The sequence below is a fragment of the Pseudorca crassidens genome, chromosome 16, assembly GCF_039906515.1.
Source record: "Pseudorca crassidens isolate mPseCra1 chromosome 16, mPseCra1.hap1, whole genome shotgun sequence".
Taxonomy (NCBI): domain Eukaryota; kingdom Metazoa; phylum Chordata; class Mammalia; order Artiodactyla; family Delphinidae; genus Pseudorca; species Pseudorca crassidens.
Genome location: NC_090311.1, coordinates 13,818,236 through 13,842,500, shown reverse-complemented (window position 1 = coordinate 13,842,500; position 24,265 = coordinate 13,818,236). Strand labels below are relative to the sequence as shown.

General features: G+C 37.9%; 1 protein-coding gene across 6 annotated transcripts in view; it reads right to left on the bottom strand.

The window, feature by feature from the left end:
• Window positions 1-24,265, bottom strand: part of SHTN1 (shootin 1) — a 101,901-nt gene that overhangs the window by 73,680 nt on the left and 3,956 nt on the right. For 5 of the 6 annotated variants that reach the window (XM_067709286.1, XM_067709289.1, XM_067709285.1 and 2 more), the window contains exons 2-3: window positions 13,592-13,644; window positions 3,740-3,800 (exon numbers count right to left, since the gene is read on the bottom strand). In XM_067709286.1, coding sequence (XP_067565387.1) covers window positions 3,740-3,800; window positions 13,592-13,644 — 114 coding nt within the window. Of the gene's footprint in view, window positions 1-3,739; window positions 3,801-9,169; window positions 9,272-13,591; window positions 13,645-24,265 lie in introns of those variants that run through there. The other variant, XM_067709288.1, reaches the window with a different exon arrangement.

The window sequence follows — 24,265 nt, the reverse complement described above, 5'->3', positions numbered from 1 at the left end:
CTTTACAGATAAAATGATATGGTGACTGGAGTTAGTTTCAAAAACTCCGAGGTCAGTGACAGTAAGTATATGGATGCATAGAAGAAGACAACTTCTGAAGCTATGTGATGGGTACATGGGGGTTCATTATACTTTTTCTCACTTTGTACAAGCTTGACACTTACCATAATAAAAGTTTTTCTTAATGACTCTGGGAACTCAGAAGTATACCCTAAAAGAGTATCAATTATTGCTTCTATCAGTCTAGTTGAATTAGCAAAGTCTGTCTCTCCTGTTCTATGACCCCAAAACATTTTTACATACTTGCCATCATAGAATACATCACACTGTAGGGGAACTGGGGTTCTTTTAACTTGTTTTGTCTTCTACTAACTGAGAATCAGCAGAGACTTTCTTCACTCATGGCTGACTCTCTTGCACCTAGCACAATGCTATGTACAAAGTAGTTATTCATACCTGTGTTTGTCTGATGACTGAAAAAATGTCACAAAAAAAGTTCACGTGTGAATACCTTTTTACAGGAATGTTCTCTGTAGTACAGAACTGCTTAGGAAACAACCACTATCATTGTTTATCAGGCCAACTATGTGTCTGTCGTGTGCTAAACCCCTTTACGTGTGTCCACTCGTAAATCCTCACAACCATCTTAGGAAGTAGGTATTATCATAGCAATTTTGTATTTGAGAACACTGAGGCCCAGAGAAGTTAAGGAACATATTCCAGATTACAGAGTTCTAACTGGTAAAGGCCACCTAAAGCTATTTCTAGATGACTTCAATTTTCTATGTTCTTTTCTAATTCCTCATATTTAAAAATGACACCACCAATGATGCTGCTTCCTGAGCAAAACTCCTCTCCATCCAGCCAACTCTCAGCAATATTTACATGCAGGATATCTCTAAAGTATACGTGGCAAACATACCATAAGTTCTCGTGCAATATCAGATTACTTAGAAAGGTTTTCATGTAGTGAGAAAACAGCCATGAAAGCTAGCAGGTATGCAGGAAAACTGGTAGGCACTAAAACAGAGCAGGGGATCTAATGTTGTGGCCTAAAAGACATGAAAGAACTTTAGTTACTTTCACTTTCACAGAAATCTGTCTTTCTAGGCAACGTGGCTTTACTATGCAGTCAGTGGTGTACTCCGTCCAGAAAGACAGGAGAAAGGCTCGGGAAGAACTGGCAGAGGGCCAAGAATCACAAGGAAATACAGGCAAAACCAGCTACGAAAAGTATGCCAAGCTAGGAAGAGTTGATCCCAACAGCCTAACAAAGCTCTTCCTGACCCTCATTCGGCTGCTCTTCCTACACCTGGAGAACCAGAACTAGAACTAGGTAAACATTACAGGAAGGCAGATTTCAACTTAGTACCAAAAGAAACCTTCCCCTGGAGCTGTCCAAATGTGGAGACTGGTGTTCAGAAACTAATTCATCAAAGGTAAATGATACAAACTCTTAATACTGAAGGGCAGTCAAGCCCTGGATGGTTCAGTAAATGAGATGGTGGTAGCAGCAACTAGTATTTTTTTTTTTTTTTTTGCGGTACACGGGCCTCTCACTGTTGTGGCCTCTCCCGTTGCGGCGCACAGGCTCCGGACGCGCAGGCTCAGCGGCCATGGCTCACGGGCCCAGCCGCTCCGCGGCATGTGGGATCTTCCCAGACAGGGGCACGAACCCACGTCCCCTGCATCGGCAGGCGGACTCTCAACCACTGCGCCACCAGGGAAGCCCACAACTAGTATTTATTGAGCACTTACTATAGTGCCAAGCACTGTGTTCAGCACTTTTTACATGGATTATCTCATTTAATCCTCGAACAGCCTATAAGGTAGGGTCATTTATTCCATTTTTACTAATGAAGGAATTGCTCAGGGCTACAGGGATTCACACCAAATGGTGCCTTTTACTGGTGAAAACTGCCTCATTCCCTTCCAAATCTGAAATTCTACTCTATGTTCTAAAGTCGTGAACCATTTAACTCAATTTTTTAACAAATATTTGAAGTTTTCTTAGTCTCCATTTTCTGTTCTTTTGAGACTGAGTGAAGAGTTAATACTCTGTTCTCCTGCCATCCAAACTTAAATTAGGTTGATGTAGTAAAGGTAAAAATTGAATGAAAACAACAATAAAGATGATTTCTTTCAAGCTTTGAGTTGCTCATAAGGAAAAATGTAAATTTTTAAAACTATCAAAGGTATTTAGAGGAAGAGAAATGGAAAAGAGAAATGGTAGATGAAAGCAAAGTTTACATGTTACTCTAAAGGTAGGCTGATTTGGTAGGAAGTTGCTTCCATTTCTGCATAATGCAAGAGGTAAAATCCCTACTACCTACCTGGACCAAAACATTTTATAACTCCAACCATAAGAATTCGAACTATTCCCACTGCACAGAGTATGCCAATCCAATATCAATAACTAATTCAAACACATTAACTGGTAACTATGTCAATGGTATAACTCTTGAAGCTGCAACCCAGTGTCAGTTCAAGTGTAAGAATGTCCCATTAATCCTGCATTAGGGAAGGAGAAGGTCCTAAACAGCTACAATCCACACATTCACAGATAAAAAATAGTTCTGTCATAGCATATTGGCCACCAAAGATAGGTTTTATCAACAATATTCCCTTTGGTTTTCCTCGTTACAGCCAGATACCTGAAATAAACTGGCTATTGAAATTTCACTGTAATGCTGCATTTTTATAGCTGCTTTACCTTCAACAAGAATAAAATGCTTTGTGGTGTAGTTACCAAGTCAACGCTTTATGATATAATCAAACAACCTGACTAACATGGCATCTGCAGAAGGATGGACAAAGGCCCTGCTTCTAAGGGGGAGGGTCACTCTCCCTGCTAAGGTCTGGCCCTTTCCCGTGACTTATTTCCTTCTGATCCTTCTGAGTGTGATCAGATATGTTCTATTTTAGGGGATGAAGTAATAACAGATTTACATCACATAAAAAATAACATAGCAAAAATTAAGAAGATTATTAAAGCTTCTGTGGGAATATAACTTTCCTTGGTGAGAGGGCTATTTCAACCATTCAAACTCCTAAAAATGTATAGTTCTGTAAACCTAGAATTCCTTCTCCATAAATTACCCTAAGGAACTAACCAGACCACTGTAAAAACGTATGTATAAGAATACTTGTCACAGCATTATTGATAATTACTAAAAACCAGAAATAATCCATCTATCACTGAAGAATTGTTTAAATAAATTACGGTACTATCATATAATAGAATACTATGGGCAACACTAAAAACTGATATACATATCTCTACTGACATGCAAAGATGACTATAATATACTGTTTACTGAAAAGAGTAGGCTATAAAACTGAATGCAAATCATGACTGTATTTTTTGTTGATACATATATTTCACAGATAAAAGATCAGGAAAAAAAGACTATAAAATACTAATGTTGGCTTTTCTCAAAGAGTGAAGATAACAAATTTGCTCTCTTTTAACTGTTCTGTATAGTAAAATTTTTTATAACAAGTACAAACTGTGTTTTATATATATATATAAATAATATACTTATGAAACAATAACGCTCAATCCATTTCTTTAAAAATCACAGTAATGCCAGAGCACTTTTTGGGCAAATAGGAAGACAATTCTTCCTTTCTTGGACACCCAATGCATCAGCAACTAAACACAGGGTACATGTCTACCCACATAATCCCAAAGCACAGTTGTATGTGTTAGAACAATTCCACTGAAATGCTCACATACTTTTCTGAAATTCCTCCAGTTTTTTAACCGCTTCATCTCGTTCTTGCCTAATTTTGTCACACTGAAATGAGAAAAAAGCAGAAATGTTAACTTTATATCATAAGTTTGGAAAGACAAGAAAGAGCAAACATAAACAATTTTATGAAAACAAAAAATAAAAATCTTAAAAAAGCATTAATGATATATCCAGAAAAGACAAAAACTCTAATTCAAAAAGATACATGCACCCCCAATGTTCATAGCAGCACTATGTACAATAGCTAAGACATGGAAGCAACCTAAGTGTCCATCAACAGATGAATGGATATAGAAGATATGTGATATGTATACCATGGAATATCATTCAGCCATAAAAAAGAAATAGTGCCATTTGCAGCAATATGGATGGACCTAGGGATTCCTATACCAAGTGAAGTAAGTCAGACAGAGATAAATATATGATATCACTTATATGTGGAATCTAAAAAATAATACAAATGAACTTATTTACAAAACAGAAACAGACACACAGACATAGAAAACAAACTTACGGTTACCAAAAGGGAGAGGGCGGAGATAAATTAGGAGTACGGGATTAACAGATACATATCACTATATATAAAATAGATAAACAACAAGGATTTACTGTATAGCGCAGGGAACTATATTCAACATCTTGTAATAACCTAATGGAAAAGAATACACACACACATACAACAGAATCACTCTGCTCTACACATAAAATTAACACAATATTGTAAATCAACTATAGTTCAATAAAAAAGAAGAAAAATAGAATAATTTTAAAAAGAAAAAAAATATACGAAGGGAAAAAAGGCATGAATGGCCACATGGTATTTGTTACTGCTCACCAGCATGATATTTGTACCACTTGTATCTGGCCAATTTTCTCAGACCTTCTAAGATAATGAGTCACCTTCCAGGCTCATTATCTCTTCAGTAACAGACCAATTTAACATCCTTGAGTTAAAATGTATTCATTCTTTAAGAGAATATTTGTGCCTCTTTTTAAGTAGGTATTTTGCTGACACAGTAAAAACCCCACTCATCCGCAGGTCAGATTGCTGAAACTGCGCAGTTTCAATTATCCAGAACCCTGGGGGCACACTGGAAGTGACCACTGCCTGGAGGCAAACTGCTGCCCAAGTCCCATGCACTCTCTCACTCAAGAAAAAACCATCCATGTATCCTTAGAATTCTGAATAGAAGAAGGTAGCAAATTAAAAGGAGGGAAGGCAAAAATAACTTATTAAAGCATGAGGATCTTTTAGGGTATCAGGTACAGAAACAAGTATCTAAACTGGCTCTGTAGACATTAATGAATTTTTTTAAAACCTAACATTCATTATGAGAACTGAATTCAATTCACCCCGATTTTCACAAAATAGGAAGTAAAACACATTTTAGGAAGATTTTCATCAAAAATATCTAAAACTTTAAAAAGTGATTTTAGCTATTAGAATGATAATTAAAATTTTAATTGTGTGGGAATACTATTATACTAAGAGGACCATATGAACAAAGTTATATTTTAATCCTACCATGTCAGAAAAACACATCTGGGATATGTTTTTTGGGATTTCACACCTTTGGATATTTTTATTTTCAAATGTCAATGGCTAAAAAATTATGATGCCACTGATAATTGGGAAAACCCAAATTAAAATAGTAAGATATTCTCATCTAATAGACTGGCAAAAACTGGAGAAGTCTGGGATCAGATGTCGGATACTCTCACATACTGCAGATGAAATGTCAACTAGCATAACTACTTTTGGAAATAAACTAACAAAATTGGACTTGTACATACCCTATGACTCAGCAATTCTACTTCTAGATTCTAGAATCTCTAGCAATGTGTACAAAATGATCTATACAAACATGTTCTGCATTTATAATAACAATAAATCATGGTATATCCATATAATACACTATAAATGAAAATGAATGAACTGAAGTTAAATGTATCAACATAGATAAACCTCAGAAACCATAATGTTGAGTAAAAGGAATTATAGAATATATATCAAATGATACCTTAAGCACACAAAAACACTTTATATATTTATATTGTATCTGTATATTTCCCAATACATATGGTATATATAAAAACATAAAAACATGAACTAGAAAGATATACACAAAATACATAACAGTAGCTGCCTCTTAAAAGATAGGGAGGGGAAGGGGTCTAGGGCTGGGTGACACAAAGGACCTTCAATTTTATCTGTAGCATTCTTTTTTCTTTTTAAGTTTCAAAAAAAAATAAGCTAATTCTGTGAGGTGTGTATTTGTTATATTATTCTCTGCCCTTTTCTATGCTTTTAAAATATTTTTAAAATAAAAAAAATTAAGAAAGCAGTTCAGTTTTGTACGTCAGTCTCTCAGGAACTGAAACTTTCTAGAAGTTTTAGTTTTAAAAACCTATCTCTGTTCATTTGGGTAAATCCATTCTGGCTAGAGTACATGAAACGAGTACACGGTGTTAAACCAGCAAAGCTATTTACTAAATCCTGACCTAGACCCTCCACAAGAGGGGTCAGGCAGGACCATTTTCTAAAGGAAAAGCCATATCCTTTCATTAAAGTTTTCTTGTGTCAATTTAACTTCTGTAAAAAAGTAATTCTAATACAGTTTCTAGTCCCAACTTCACATGTAAATTGTATTTATTGTCTTTTGGTGTTTAAAATTCTAAACACTCTATAGAGTCCTGGATTCTCAAATACGTTTATGAGATCCTTCCCCCACCAGATAGTGTAACACCTAACTTCATGAGCGTGCTAGCCAGCTGTTTCAGGAACGCTCCTCTCATTTTCTAGAATGTAGTACCTGTTCCCCTTGTACTTCCCCACCACCCTGCCAGTCTGCCCACCCATGGCCCATGCTCTTCGCTCATAAGGCCCAGGTAGACATGCTTTGGTTAATAAAGGGTCTCAACATCACAGTCTTATCCCAACATTCAAGTAACAAGTTTCTACAGTCCAGCTATGTGCTTTCACACTAACTCTATAGTCATCACCAGCAGATTCAGAAGCAGTCTCCCAACACCAGCTGTGTTCTATCAGAGGTCTTCATGTTGCTGTGCTTTCTATTTTCTGCAACCATATTATGATAGAACTGGCAGCCACAGAATTTACCATCTGCTATGGATACTGAAAGGGGTGTGTATTGTGGGGGCGGGGATTTACACATGCTGCAAAAGCAACTTATTTATTCCAACCAGAGCTGAGCAAAATATGAAGGACGTACCCGTTTACTAAGCAGAAATCCAAACATCTCCTTATTTCATCATTTTAGATGAACCCAGAAAAATATCTTGTAACCTTTCTCTCGATCTACCAACAGAGAGAAAGTAGCAAAGATTCCGGGCCTTTTTGGAAGAACGTTGTATCTTTACATCCCACAGAAGCCCCTCACCCATCCTACCCCTTCCTCTCTCCTGCTCACGCAGCTGCATCATTTGTAGAAACTGCTTCTTTTTGTGTGAGAATTGCTCGTGAAGACTCTGCAATAGCAACAGATGTTCTTGGGCCCACGTCCCTTAATTACGATGCTCAACGATTCTCTGTAGCTCAAGGCTGGGGTAGAACCCAGCAGCACGAGTGCTGGCTGGTTTAAGCAAGTTGGATCACATTACATCAATTCTAGAGTCTCTATTTTGGCTCTTCATGAAGTGGTGAATTGGCGGGAGGTTAGCCTTGCTGCTTTTGAAAGCTCTTCATATTAGAAGCCCTGGCTGTTTTCCAGAACTCTTCCTTGAGGCTCATCCAGGCAGATACCTGGCTTCTGAAACTAAACCAGCATCTCAAAGCACTGGCAGACTGATTTGTGAAGGAAAGTCTTTCCAGTGTGTATTGGTATTCCCCTCTCCCCGACCGAAATAGGCAGCTCTGTTCTTTCTGCCTCGCATATCATCCAACTCCTGTTTGTACTAAAATGTCTGCTTAACGGGGCTCAGCAGAAGTACAGATAACTGTAGGTACTAAGATATCTTTATATTTTGCTGTGTGTATATTTTATGCAAGAAAACCCCCAATATTCTGAATTGTGTCTAACTTCCACTAACATAAACATTCATTTTTATCTCCATGACACACAAATGCAACAAAGAGTTGCCAGCCTACAGAAAGGCCAGTGTGGGGCCCAAGAAGTACACACATGCACTGCATACACAGGACAGCAACAGAGTAGGCAATCTACACAAAGACAACTACCGTACAGTTGACTGAATTAGACTTCTAAGCAGGCATCTACTGTAATCACTGAATGCCTTTATTTCCTTCCTCCAAGTATTGAACAAATTATTCATACAGGTGCTATGTTAAGCAGAGAAAATACAGTGGGGAACATAACAGGCAATGTGCTCTCACAAAAGTTATGATCAACCAAGAAAGATCAACAGTGAAACAAGCAATTTATAAGAACACTTGCCATAATGAGAGAAGTACTGCACTACAGGAACATACAGCAGAGGCTACAACATTAAGTCTGAAAAGGTCTCAACTCCACACCATTTTTTACTTATTTGTCTTGAACTTCATTCCTTTTATGTCCAGTTACAATATTTAAAAGTTTAAACAGGCAAAGCATCAGAATTGTCCATATTTACCTGTTTTAGAATATTTGGTGATGCAGTTCGAGGACCATCAAATCATTTTTAGTAAAACTCAACAATTCTATTGTTCCACCTATGTAAGTTTGGCTAGAACTCAGCTGTGCTTATCCTTAAAGAACACAATAAATTAAATCATTCCCACTAGGATGGAATTCTTTTCACTCTCTTTCGGTAGTGTTCTTTCTTCCAATTCAAAGTTCTTTCCCTCCAATTTTCACAGGCAATAAAGTAGTAGCTGTCCCCTAAAGCTGTCTTACAGCATTCTCCAAATTCTAGGTATTGTGTGTTAGATGGAAACACATGTCATCAGAACAGAGATCCTTGCTCTTTGTTTCTGGATAGATTGCTGTTAATAAGAGACTCATTTTCACTTTCAAACTGCTAAGTAATTACTTTTTCTCTGGCACAACCACTTGCCACTCTGCTCTAAAGAAACTGCATGTATGTGAATGTATTATGCATGAACAGTTAGCATAATGGATGCATATCTTGCTCTTTAAAGTGGCTTCTTTACTGATTTTTTTTAAATAAAATACTTTGGGACCTTCACCTCTGAAATTTACAAAAGATGAAGAAATTTTAACAATAGACAACTGAGCCAAGATGCAAACAGTATCATCTATCTTGCTTCTTGAAACCTAAGTCTTGGAAAGTGTCTGTCTCATTCCCTTTTCATTCATTGTTCCTGGCAAGCTGACAGAACCGCCTGATGCAGTGTTACAGTAGCTCACCCAAACGACTTCTAATCAGCCACTTAAACATTTATTCATTTCAAAACTCGATCTCGGAACATAGAATTAAACATAAATACTTACTGTTCAAAGGCAGACATTCTTCTATTCTACAGATTTCCTTCTTTTTATGCACACTCCACATTGCCCCCACCACTCTGAGAAATGTGAAAGCTATTCCATTAAAAGCTCAAAAAAGCTTTGCCCCCCCATATAGGAAAAAAACCACAAACAGCTATGACAAAGATCCTGAATGAGTCATAAGAGAATGCCCTTCAATTGTAGAAGCATGACTAACACATTTAAATATGATGATTGCTTCACAAGCAGAGTAAAACTTCATTTGGTTGACTTCAAAATATACAAGTCCTCTATTTTTTTTTACCCCAAAAATAATTTGGAAGGGTTGTTGACTTCAATGTGATAGGCCTTCTCACTTTTTAACATATTGTTGATAATGCTATTTAGAAACTGGGCAAAAATTAAGTAGCACCCTTTCCATAATCTCCACCTATCTTGATGTCTAGAAAAAACAAAACTGAAGCTTTTACACTTTAATCCAACCCAGATATCTTACATGTACCCTATATAATATTTTGATAATGAATTTTGGTTGATAAAATGTGGTAAGTGCATAAGAAATATACAGATGTTTCATTACAAAGAGGCGACAATTCTGCTTGTGAGAGAAAGAAGACTTTGAAAAAAAGTAAGCCACATTTAATCCAAGCATTAAGAGATAAGAGTTAGTCACATGGAATTGAGTAGGAACCTTGTCTTTTTGTTCTTTTCCCATTCCACCCTTAAACTCTAAGCATTCACTTATATGTACAATTTATCACAGTTATTTGTCAACTTGCCTGCGTCCCTCATTAGAGTAGTTTTATTCTAGAGTGGGACCTTCGTACATTTTTCTTTATATCCCAGTACTCAGAAGGCATTCAGCAAAAAGTTTTCCTTATCAACTCAGATCCTGATTCCATCCTCAAAGACATTGATAAAAACCACAAAATGATCAGCGTTATATTGTTCTTAAAAAGGGAGAACTGCAAAGGAAAAGATCATTAAAACACTGGCCCACCCTCCCAAATCTCCTACTCTTACCCTTGGAATGCATTATGTCAGAATCTATACACATGTGCGCGCGCACACACAAACAAACACACAGAGGCACACGCATGCGAGAATTTTTCTGATGTAAGACTGATTTGATATTTAACTTTCAGTTTTTAAATACAAACCAATAGATGATGAAGACAAACGATCCAGAAAAGTATTGAGTCTGATAATTTGCTGTGGAAAATTCATGGGCTAACAATAAAAAATTAAGAATAAAACCAAGACCTTTGGGGAAAAAGTCAATTAGATCCCCTAGGTTTACCTGCTTCAAAATGAGTATTTTTGGTTAGAATACCCTGTCTGAATCTAGACTCTGTTAAGCCCTGAGGTCCTGTTTTCTGTGAAATAGAGCTGGCACAGGGTTGTTTGGAGCATCAGATAAGGGAGATAAGGGAATGTACATGACACAGTAGCTGCTTAAAAAAACAGTCTCTTAAGCAACCGCCTGTTCTGAGGAAATTCATGTCCTACCACTTGTCTCAACAGAGGAGATTCTAAACAGGGCATAAAAAGATCTACCCAAAGGAATCACACCCACTGTCTCTTCCCATTGATAAGGTTCATGACCTGACAACAAAGATGTCTAGACTTAATGTGGACACACAGAAGGAAAAAACTTGCCATTTATCTTTCTGGTCGCTTACACTTCTGCAAAATTTCCCCACATCAAATTAACTATGGCAAAAGACTCTTACTTTAGATTCCTATCCTTGACTGATTTAACTGAACTCGTGTGGGGTCACGAGGTAAGAATGGCCATGAATATTTGCTGATGGGGACTGGACAAAGCTCACACAGCCAGGCACAGAGAATGCTTTGCCAGAGAAAATGGTGTTCTCCATTTACCACCTCCAGAACTAAAGCTGCTTTTACTCATTCTGTGCTGTATTAAAAAGGCTTTTATTATAGGCTTCCCTCCTTTGTAATACAGCCCCCAATTCGGGGAAAACTCTGCAGTAATAAGCCTACTAGTCTTTTAACACAAGATAAACAGAGTGCGGTAAACTTAAAACCATCGTATTTTGTTTTACCCAACCACACAGCATTCCATATTGCTTTCATTTCTTTTCTTCCCATTTCTGTTAATAGTTATTTTTAAAGAATAAGTACAGAAGCACGTCAATACAGATGTTACAAAAGTATCAGGACATACTCTGTGTAGAGAAACATGTAAACAGGTAATGGGCTAAGGTAATTTTTAATCCTTGTTTTGCCAAATGCATCTTACCTACAATTCACTTGTATAACAGATGGTTCACATAAAAACTCACTGCAGAAAGTGGCTCGCAGTTAAACAACCATCATCATCACTAATAACAGATGTTTATAGAACATCTACTATCTTTAGGGCAATGCTAGGTCTACAAGTAAGCAAGGATTAAAGAAGGATAAGAGAAAACAAAAAATTTACTCTTTTTCCTCTTATGTTATTCACATTCTTCTATATCCTTCTTTCTTCATCAAATGAAGATACTTGATTGCTTTCCCTCCTCCTATCTTCCAGGTTAAACCAAGGAGTTCTCCTGAATTAACCCTTCCAACTAGTTTTGCTCTTCCCCCCTTGGACCAGGAACATATATAGAAGAGACTCAATTGACTGATAACGTCTTGGCTCCTTCTCCTAAGAGCTGGAAGATGGCTGGGTATCTTACGGAAAAAGACTCAAGCTATCTGGCATAAGCTTCACCCATTAGCTTTGCTTTAAAATTATGGGACAACAGGGACCCAAGATCTAAGCATATACTCCCCACCTGTTGGCATCCTCGGGACATCTGTGATTTTGTGTGGTTATGTTAGAATTAGAAATCTTGTCAAACTGTATTATGTGACCTCCTTACCATATTAGAGACGCATGTACCAGCCACCTTCTATCACAGATATTCTCATCACCCCACCCACCATTCCCTGAATTGCCTAGTGAAAGGAAGGGAAGATACTTAAAATTTCAAATATAAATAAATTTTTAAATAAAAATTTTATTTCAAAAATAATATTTACAAATAGTATTTACAAATGAGCAAAGGAGCATGAAACGTGGGTGAAAAATAACGATCTAAAAATCTATTATAATGTGCTTTGAACTAGAGGACTTACCATTAATACCACCACACCAACATCTATATAGGTGGCAAATTAATACAAGTAAAAAAGTTAAATATGATTTTTAAGAGTTCAATAAATACCCACAAACGTGCCACAAGTTTTACAAATATTTAGCTCACTGCCAATTTTCATTACAGCTCTTACTCTGAAATTTTAAAGACAAGGTTGCATAATGATGTGTACCTTCTTTCATAACCACGAAGGACCTGTCTTATTAATTTTCCACCATGGATGTTATGCTTTGAAATATCTGGTCTATCAAACAAATTTCTAAAAATAGAAATTTAAAATTTTTAAAATAAGTTTCATTTATATCTAAATAACAATAATGGACAGTTCCCCCTCTCTCTCCTTTTCATTTTCTACTCAGTCCCTCTACTTTCTTTAGCCTTCCCTTCTGTATGTCCCTTCCCTAAACTTATAGGGAAAAAAAGATATATGTTAAAAAAACACTCATGGGGCTTCTCCCTGGTGGCGCAGTGGTTGAGAGTCCGCCTGCTGATGCTAGGTGACACGGGTTCGTGCCCCAGTCTGGGAGGATCCCACATGCCGCGGAGCGGCTGGGCCCGTGAGCCATGGCCGCTGAGCCTGCGCGTCCGTCCGGAGCCTGTGCTCCACAACAGGAGAGGCCACAGCAGTGAGAGGCCCGCGTACAGCAAAACAAAACAAAACAAAACAAAACACTCATGAATCTTAAATGGATATGTCCAGAGACATAAAGGTAAGTAGAATTTAATTATTTAACCGTTAAAAAATAAAACTGCCAGAGCCCAGGAAAATATTCACCACGCTTCACCATCTTCACATTGGGTGTTTTTCAACTTCCAACAGATTATTCATATACTTAGAGGAAGCAAACATACAAAGGGTTTAGGGAAGCATCTGAGCTAAACACCAATGACTAATTCCAAAGAGTTCTCTCCAGATCTAATATGTCTCAACCCAAAAGGTAAATGTCTCAGGCCTTCAATTCCATCACTAGAATCCCAAATCTGACTGCTGGAAAAAGTACAATTCTTGGGGGCTTGAGTTGCTTGGCTTGGTGCCTTGCTGCACATTTAGCCGTGTAGTTAATCTCCCAGAGCAGCGCCCACTGTGGCATGCCTGCTATTCTTTACCATCTGGAGCCTGGAGTTGATATTAGCCTGAACCACACATGCAGGAGAAAAGAAATTAAAAAAACCACTCTCATTCGCATTTAACTGAAACTGGTGGCAGAACAATGCACCATGCTGTCTAGGCTTTTACACAAGTAAGAGAGGAAAGAAAGGGTAAAGTACAAACCTTCTCCTTTGTCTTCTGGTTCTCTGCTCTGAGGTCTTCATATTCACCTATTGCTAAAAGAAAAAAAGGAAAGCAATGTTATAATGCTATCAAAAGTTTACTATGGGAAAACCTGGGAACCCAACTAACCCCTATTGTCTATTTACAAGGTTCTGGGTGGGGTGGAGAAGAGGCCACAGAAGAAGGGCTCCTGCTTTTAAGAATAAGGAAGAAGAAGAGACCAGAGCAGATGTGAGCCCACGGAGCCGAATTTCAGTTCTCCTGGGTTATTAGGAAGACCTATGAGCCATAAGTGCCTATGACAAGTCACTTCTCATCTTTGATGTTCAGCACTTGTGACAGGTTGGTGTCCCTGAAGTTCCTTCCAGCAAGATTAGTCTGTGGTGCTATAATCACAGGTTTATTTAAGATTAGCCTCCAGAAAATAAACTCAATGTCACATATCTTCTTTATCCGCAGGGGAAAGTTTCTGTTATGAGCATTCAGCTAAGAACAACTATTTTCAGGCACTGCAAGATCATCAACCACCAAGCCATGACCAGATCCCAGCCAGATTCATTTCACTAAATTAGAAAAATATGTGAATTATCTGGAACTATTTCCAGCTATGTGGGAAAAGCAGCAGTTTTCTACTTAAAATCCTCCACTGCCAGAAAAGCAAGCTGAACTCCCACATTCATCTCTTAGCCAAAGCACCATTTTTAGATAGCCTCACAGTTGAGAATGTGCCATTTAGAGCGTAAGGTGGGAAGAAAGAGACTGATTTAGGACTATTGATGGAGCAGAATGTCTAAGGTGGACCCAGCAGAACCACTGCCCACTCCCAGACCAGCATTTTGACTGGCACCAGACAGCCAGACAATAATCAAGTTTGGATTTTTATACTTTTACGTTAAAAAAATTTCATTGGGATTTATCTACAAAAAGCTAAGTTTTTCTTTAAAAAAAAAAAAAGACAAACAGAGCTTCCTATTTCTATGAAGAACCTGAAGATATCGATTAAAAATCTGAAACCAGTGGTTTCAAGAACATTCCATATAATCTGGTCATTAATTCCAAAGTGTATGATTCTAACCACTGGAGCAGAGAATACCGCCAAAACAATTCAGATGGTAAAGTATATGCTGTTCCTTTCAACAGGGATCTGAAGGGTTTAGAATAGTTACTATGATGACCGGACCGAAATCTTAAAATCCAATTCAAATAAACAAATATTTATGAGACTATACCATCAACGGCCCGAAGTTTTATCAGCACTTCATAACCATCTAAATAAGAATTAATGGACATTTTATTGAAGCCACACTCAAAAAAGAATCTTTTTTTTGAAAAAAAATTTCTAATCTTTGAAAATTAGGTAGCCCATAAGATAGCTAAATGTACACATGTAAAGATACAGCCCTTTAAAAAATCATTACAGTTTCAACAGAAAAGATTTGATTGATCACAGAATGAAGCCCTCTGCACACCAGCTCCTTATCAGCCTCCATCAGACAAACCCCAACCAATGAGTATGAAATAAATTGTCCTCGGTTCTGAAAATTCAATAAAATGTCCCTCCCCTTCCTTTTTCTAACAAAAAGAAACATGAACTAAGAGATTCTAAAAATACGCACTTACATCATTAGGTAGTCTATGGTCATGGTCCCAAATCTTATTACTACATCTAATATTGTTTCAAAAAATAAATACTTTATTGAGAGACTTTGCTTTCGTTTACTTGACATTTAAAAGTATCTTCAGATAAAGTTGAAAAATCAAAATTGATTTACCACTCTATTCCTGATGACCTACTTTACAGACATACAGAAAAAAAAAAGACAGTAAGAAATTTTTTTTTTCTATTTAAAGCACCAGATAACGGCTATGAAGGCCTTTTTAAAAATACCGACACTGTTCTTCCATTATAATGCCAACAGAATCCAGGCGAAACACTATAGACTCCCAATTACTGGGTCTTTATGAAAAGCATTTATCATGAATCTTTACCTATCATATCTTAATGGAAACCACAGAAAATATGCTTTCCGTGACTGTAAGCAACTTAAAAAAAAAAAAAAAATGAAGCCAAGTACAGGGAAAGGAGAGGAAAAGTATGGGAAGAATTCAACCATTTGGTAGTGGGAAGGGGCAGTTGGGGAACTGGGCATAAACGAAAAATATTTACTTATATTTTTATTTCTTTGCATTTAAAAAAACCAAGATTACTGCCCTAAACAATATTCACATATATCATAGTGAAAACGTGTAACCGCATCTTTAGCAAAACTGGTAAAAACTATAATGACCTATGTTATTCAGCTACTTCTCTTTTGGCAATGCCAAAGGGTCACAGAGAAAGCCTTATCGTTTTACAGCTGGCTCACAGTTTCAAAACTTTTTAACATAAGCTGTGAAACTCAAGTGATTTAATGAGAGAGATCCTCCAAATTTTGAATTAATAAAAAAAGAAGAAATGATTTTGACCAATTCTCTGTCATGTGAAAGACATCTGCAGCTTGGGAAGACTTCATCCCTTGCATTTACAGATACAGCATAGTTCACTATACTGTAAAGTCACACAGCACAGCAATTTAAAAGTGCAGTCCAAGCACTTAACTTAGTCAGGTACCTTGGGCAAACTGGTTACTCTCTGCGTCTCAGATTCCTCATCTGGAAAATAGGAATAATAACTGTACATCTCTCATAGTGTTCTTATTAAGAGTAGGTGAGCTAACATGCAACAAGAGTGCTTAGGCATATTAAATGCTGAATGCATGTTAAACAAAGGTTATCATTACTGATACAGCAAGAGATCAGGCTGCTCCCTAATGCCTTCAGTTTCAGGCTTACTTCGGTGATACATGGCCTGAAAGATGGCAGAGCAGAAAATCTCTGAAATCCTAAGTACTACTACCTTCCACCAAAGAAAAGGAGGAGAGAGGGGGTTAAAGATCAACTGTAGTTTGTTGTAGTAAAAAAAGAAGGTGGCAAAGAAGTGGAAGCATGTCTGAAGCTGTACTTTTCAATCCTGGCTGCACATTAGAATCACCAGGGGAGCTTTTAAATCCTACAGCTCTCTAGCCTCCTCTCCACTCACCCCCAACCCAAGATTCTCATTTAACTAGGTGGACCTTGGACATCCGTATTTCTTTAAGAGGTAAGCACCCCAGGTGATTTTAATGTGCAACCAAAGAGGGGACTCACTACATAGGAGTATAGAATGGAAGAAAAAGGAAAATGTGGAGAAAACAAGGAGAATAGCAGGCAAAGCATGTGCTTCAAGAATCATGCTGGTTCTATATTCTAACCCACTAATGCCAAGAAAGAGAATTTTCTTTACAAGCTGCAAACCATGACACAGCCACCCCAGGAAGCAGCTGAGTAGACTTAGTTGTTTGAGAAACATGACAACTAAAGTTCAGAATTACAGGCCAATAACACCTCTGGCTAGGGTGAGCAACAATCAACTTGCCTGGGCCTTCTGCAGTTTCAGCATTTTAGAGTCCAGTGCCCCTGAAAACCTCTCAGACCCAGGAAGCTTAACCACCCTATCCTAGCATTAGCTCCAGATCAGTATTTCCAACCAACACTGTCTAGACCTGCACTGTCAAATATGGTAGCCACTAGCCACATGTGGCTACTTACATTTACATTAATTAAAATTAAATAAAATTTAAAATTCAGCTCTTCACCTGCTCTCACCACATTTCAAGTGCTCAATAGCTACATGTGGCTAGTGGCCACAGAACACTTCCATCGCAGCTGGAAGTTCTACTGAACAGTACAGTTCTGGACATCTCTGTCCACATACCTTACAAGTACCTCAAACTCAACATGTTAGAAAGTGAACTCATCAATTCCATTTCACCCAAACCTCTTACTTCCTGTATACAGGACCATCATCTACCTAGTTCTCAAGCTAGTACCTCAGGATCACCCTTGATTCCCCACTTTCCCCCACCACCAAAGGATCATCAACTGCTCAGATCTCAAAATGTCTCTCCAATCTGCCCTTCCTCTATCACCAGTATCTCTGCCCTATTTCTGACCCTCAATAATAGCAAAACCCTCTCATCTAGCCTCTAGCTGCCCTCTATGCCAAGTTCATTCTTTACAAGGTAGACACTAGTTAGCACTGTAACAAAGAAACCTGCTTATTTCATTCCCTTGTTTAAAAACCACCAAAGATGTTAGCTTCACAACCTGGGAACCCCACTCTCCTCTCCTCTCCCCAATCAGAGACCACACTCACTCCATCATACCCAAAGTCCCAATGCTTCCCTAAACCCTCTAAGACCTTTCATACCCAAGTGTCTTTACAAATATTTTCCCTTCTGCCTGCAAGGTCTTCCCTTCCGCATCTTCCCTACCTCCTCCTTTTCAATGCAGTTCAACTGTCATTTCTTCTAAGAAACTCTCCCCATATAACGGGGGCAAAAATCAGCATTTATATTTCTAATATACTACCAAAGTATACTGTTCATAGATCTCTACTGGAGCATCTACATGCAACATTATAAGTTGTCTGAACACAGGTCTGTTTTCTTGTCTTTTCTCCCACTCAATTCCTTGCTATATACCTTACACTCAGCAGAATACAAAGCACAGAGTCTATGCCTATGTTGAATGAAATGAGTGGTTCATATAAATCTGTGATGTAGAGCAATTAAGCCAAATATTAACATCTCCCCTTTAAAAGTGAAGACACAAATGCATAGAAAAGTCAAATCCCACAGTAAGGAATGGCGGAAGCAGAACCAGTCTACTGATCCTAAAGGTCATCCATGTAAAAAACATTTATGAGCACTACTCTGTGCAGTGTGCTAAAGCACTAGACCAGAAATAACCCTCTAGGTTGAAGACTATGTCTTTATGCATCCAGATGCCCTCTTCTAGCACAATGCCTGACATATTGTAGGCACTTAATAAATGTGTGTTAAATTCAGGAAGGAGGAAGAATGGATCTAGGTCTTCACATGAACAAATCATGAAAGAGCACATACTTTCCTCCCCATATTAAAAGGGCCTCTTAAATCATAGGTTACAACAAGATACTTAATAAAAATGAAGCTTTAAATAGCCATCAAATGTAACCAGAAAAACACTGCCTCATGAGATCTTCTAATGTATATTCTCATCCACTGAGTTTACATCTTTGAGGCTCATGGAGCCTTGAAACATCTCTTACTAATGGGGTATGAGGACATAAGTCATAACAGATAATGTTCAATTAGGACATTATTCACTTCTGCACACATCCCAGTAGGTTCTGCTCTTAAAGCCAGGATAGAAAGAGAAGTTGTTTATACCTCAGTTGTTAATTAAAGCATTAGAAAAGCCAGGGAAACACTGCTGGAAAACCTGATCAAAAAACAAAGGTGAGAGATTCCATCTAAAAGAAATTATAGCAAACCTGAAATTCACTCTTCACCTGATAGAACACACAGTACAGTGTTAATGATTTAATGATGCTTAAGAAGTAATCTCAACAAACTATATTAATGACTTCAAGTTAACCACCAGAAAGGAAGGAAACTGAGAACTTTAAAATACGTATATAAGTCTGGTTTCTGGTCTGGCATGTAAGGAGCTTTTAAGCCGACACTCTGGTCCTCACAACAACAAAAAAACCTGAACACACTGAAAATCAACAACTCTTCTTGGATCCATGAGAGAACTGAAGTCACAGGGCAAATCACTACTCCAAAAATTAGAGATACACTCAGACAGATACAGAGGATCACAACTTACTGGAGCAGAAGCCAAGGTGCAGAAACACCCTCATGTGCCAAGATAGGAAAAAAAATCTAAACTGTAACTAACAAATTGCTAGAGGCTCAGTTCCAACAAGTTTGAGAGTTAAAAACTCTAGGCATGGGCGGATCTTAAGAAGCCCCAACACTTTTTTGAGTTTTAACTCCAGGAGTACTACCAGGTCCTCACAGTGAATACTGAGAAAATTTCCCTACTGTTTCTGGCAGGGGAAGGGAAAAGTAGCCATCACGAAATGTGCCCAGAGCATTCTGTTCTTTATAACAAAACCTTCCCTCAAGAGAAATTATTTTATTAGAGCCTAACAGATTAAAGGGAAGGTAAAAACCAACTCCAGCACCTGTAGCCTTCTTGTCTCACGGACAGGGAAAACTGGAACTGAGAAGCACTTGTGAAAGTCACAGCTCTGGGGCACAGGCTCACTTAAAAACAGAGACCCTATCACAGGACTATTCCCTTCCCCCATACCCTACCACTACATGAATGTTTATAGCAGTTTTATTCCTAACTGCCAAAACTTGGAAGCAACTGTGATGTTCACCAACAAGTGAATGGATAAACTAACAACGGTACATCTATACAATGGAGTATTATTCAGAGAAAGAGAAACAAATGAGCTGTCAAGCACAAAAGACATGCAGGAAGCCCAAATGCATATTGCTACATGCAAGAAGCCAATCTAAAAATGCTATACTCTGTACAATTTTAACTATATAACATTATGGAAAAAGCAAAACTATGGAGCCAGTAAAAAGATCACTAGTTGCCAGGAGTTCCAGGGTAAGGTGAGAGGGATGAACAGGTAGAACAGAGGAAATTTTTGGAGCAGTGAAATTATTCTGTTTGATAATGTAATGATGGGTACATGTCATACATCTGTCAAAACCCATGGAATGTACAACATAAAGAATAAACCCTGGGGCTTCCCTGGTGGCTCAGTGGTTGAGAATCCGCCTACCGATGCAGGGGACACGGGTTCGTGCCCCGGTCCAGGAAGATCCCACATGCCGCGGAGCGGCTGGCCCGTGAGCCATGGCCGCTGAGCCTGCGCTCCGCAACGGGAGAGGCCACAGCAGTGAGAGGCCCGTGTACAGCAAAAAAAAAAAAAGAATAAACCCTAATGCAAACTACGGACTTTAGTTAACAATAATGTATCAATATTGGCTCATCAGTTCTAAGACCTGTACCACACTAATGCAAGATGATAATAATAAGGGAAAACGGGGGCAGGGAGGGGGAAGATGAGGGAATTCTCTGTACCTTCTGCTCAATTTTTCTGTAATCTAAAACTGCTCCTCAAAGCCGTATTTAAAACAAATATATATATATAAATGTGTATGTATATGTACATACATATATGTTGAGATATACATATATATATATAATCTCAATCTCAGAATCATACCCTGATTTGTGCCATAGAGGATTTGAGATAGAATCAACTAAAAGGATCCTAATATATTACTGTTCACTGCACCAAACAAAAAATTCAGAACTCGTGTTTTAATGTTTACAATGCTTAGATACATCAATAAAAAATAAATGAAATAAAATGCTTAGCTAACATGGGAAGCAGAGAAAAAAGCAGTGTTCCTTCTACATTTTAAAGCAAAGCTTGGCTGTGTTAACAGCTCTACAGAATAAAATCTACAGCACAACAAAGTTTAAAATATACATACTTTTTGGATCTAACGATTCCACTTCTCAGAATTTTTCCTACAGTTGCACTTACAGAGATATATGTGTACAAAGGATGTAAGCAGCATTACTGTTTTGAATAAATTTTCGTTTTATAAACTTTAGATTCACAGCTGGGCCCGTGAGCCATGGCCGCTGAACCTGTGCGTCCGGAGCCTGTGCTCCGCCAACGGGAGAGGCCACAACAGTGAGAGGCCCGCGTACCGCAAAAAAAAAAAAAAAGTCCTTAACTTGATAACTTTGAGGAGCACTGATCAGATATTTTGTAAAATGTTCCCCAACCTGGGATGTTTTCCTCATGATGAGACTGGGGCTATAGGTTTTTAGGGGAGGACCACAGAGGTGAAGTGCCATTTTCATCATCTCACATCAAAGGTACATACTATCAACATGACTTAAATCACTATTGAAGTTGACCTAGATCACCTAACTGAGGTAATGTCTGTCAGGTTTCTCCACTTTAAAGTTACTATTTACCCCCCTTTGCATACTGTCCTCTCTTTGGAAGGAAGTCACTACGCACACCCCACACTTACAGAGCAGGGCATTATGCTCCACGGCCCTTTGAGCGGGAGGATACATAAATTATTTGGAACTGTTCTACATGGAAGATGTGTCTCTTCTCATTAATTTATATCACTATGGACTCATGAATATTTATTTTATACTTTGGGTTATAATCCAGTATTTTGTTGTTCAAATTGTTCCATCTTTGGCCATTGGAAGTTCTTTCAGTTGGTTCTTATATCTCTTTGACATATCCCCATCATTGTGGGCTCATTTTTTTGAGCACTTCCTTACTTTCTAGTAACCACAAGATACTCCAGGCTCATCTTGTATATATCCTGCCCCAGTCACTCCAGCCCTAGAATCAGCCATTTCTCCCAGGAGCCCTGTTCCTTTTACTGGAAAATGGTATTACAAGCCATGTTCTGGAGCTAGATGTGCTCATTGTTACTGGTACACCTAGGCTCTCAGCTGAAAGAGCAAGGAAATAAATGTCTGTATACTAACCCAATACGTATATACACATCTGTAAATATTTCTATATGTAACCATCGGTATCTATATTAAGCTAAACATGAGTTCATACTGATGTCTCCAACTCTTCTCTATTGCCAGAAGCATTATTTTTAATAAAAAAAAAAATAGAAATACAGAAGTTTGTTTTCCAGAGGACATTAACTACCCTGCGGGAGATCCATACAGGGAACATTATGCAATCAATTTTTAAAGGTTTAACTCTATATGTACTGGTATGAATTCTATAATATATATTAACTGACAAATATATATGTACATACAAACACAATTTCCAGAAGGAAATACAACAAAAGGTTAACAGTAGATAACTTTGAGAAATGGAAATGGGGTTAGAACATGCATTATCAACGGGTCACCCTCAAAGAGGAAAAAAATATTAGATATGACAATGGCCTGTAGCTCTCCAAAGGATCACAGTACACAAAAAGATGCAGAGTATCAGTGGTATTAAAATGTCATGGGGAGGGGAAGTGATTAGGGGAAAAAATGTCTAAAAAGACTCCTTTGGAGAGTATAATGAAATAAAGATTGAGAAATAATGAGTCAGAAGGAACAGGTAATTGTACTTTTTACTCCATATGCTTTTTTCTTCTGTGAGTATATGTTTATTTTTTAATTTAATTTTTTAAAAAAACAAAAGTAAGACTGATCTACCTAACAGCAGTGTTAGGTGAATAGTGAAATTCTGACTAGAAGTTGTAGTTCCTCAGGCCATGCTGAATGTCCATCTCACAGAGGGTCACCCCAACTGGGGCCTCTTTGGCAGTGGCTCACCAACTTTAGGAAAATGCATTTTTAATACTCTGGTTTACAAAAATCATATGGCCCACAATGCCTAAAATACTTATCTCTGCCATTTACAGAAAAAGTCTGCTGACCCCTGATCTCCACTATATTAGCTTACATTTTTTTTGGTATGTTCATACAGTGGAATACTACTCAGCAATGCAAACAAACGAACTATAACTACATGGGACAATACTGATAAATCTCACACACATAATGAGTGAAAGAGGACAGAAGCAAATAAAACACACTGTATGATTCCGTTTATGTACATTTCAGAAACTTGCAAAACTTATCTTTGGTGGCATTGGATATCTTTGGGAAGAGGAAGGTGATAGTGATTGGAGGGGTTATGAAGGGGCTTCTGGAAATGTTCTGATTTAAGCGTTGTTAGAAACATACTTGCTTTTTAAAAATAATTCACTGAGATGTTCATTTGTATTCTGTGCAGTTTTCTCAATTCATGTAATACTTTGTTCTAAAAGCAAAAAATTTTAAATGCAAATCTTACAAAAATGTAACCAGATGAAGAAATATAAATTTACCAGCCTTTTCAGGGGTAACTAAGTAAGTACATATGTACCCTGGTTGTTCAGATACAGTTAGTCCCTGGACCACACTTGGAAAATAGTGGTGTAAAGCCAGGTTTGCACCTGACACCAAGGCAACCATTTAGTCCCAAACGGCTTTCTACTGACTGACTTTGTATGGACCCGAGATTGACAATGCTTCAGCTTTTCCAGATAAATAGGGTCATTTTGGTAGACAGCAGTTTCAGACCCTTTTGTCAAAATAATGCTCTAGCTACTTCCTAGCCTGGAAGCCAAGGGAACACTGGAAGCCTCTTTTAATTACTAACTCTCTTCTAAGAATAAACTTGACTAAATTTCCATGTGAACCTTAAGCACTAGCTCAATAATCTTGGAGAAAATGATACCAACTCTCAAGATGAAAGAAGGTTACCTTGCTTTAAAACCAATTATCTTACCATTTTAAATAGTGTCAGTCCAAGAATAGCCCATAACTTTTATTTGTTTGTTGTTGTTGTTTTGGTCTTACATTAGAACATCCTTTTTGCTAAGTGGCAATCATTCTCTTCAAAACTTCCTCAACAAGATCCAAATGCCATGGCATTATGATGACAGTTTAGTGGACATCTGCTGTTTGTGTCTTTCTAGCCCGCATCCCCCCTTCTGGTAGTGGCACACCAGTCTTTTTGGACTACTCCAATCCATTGGTCTTTGTGGAGGCTGCCAATCAAGGTGCCCTGCCCTTCCCTGGCCAAAGGACTTTAAACACATGACCCAAATGAGGCTAGTTAGACACTCTACCACCATCTCTAAACTAGGAACTCCTCACCAGCAGGGACAAGGTTTTTTCCATCTCTATATC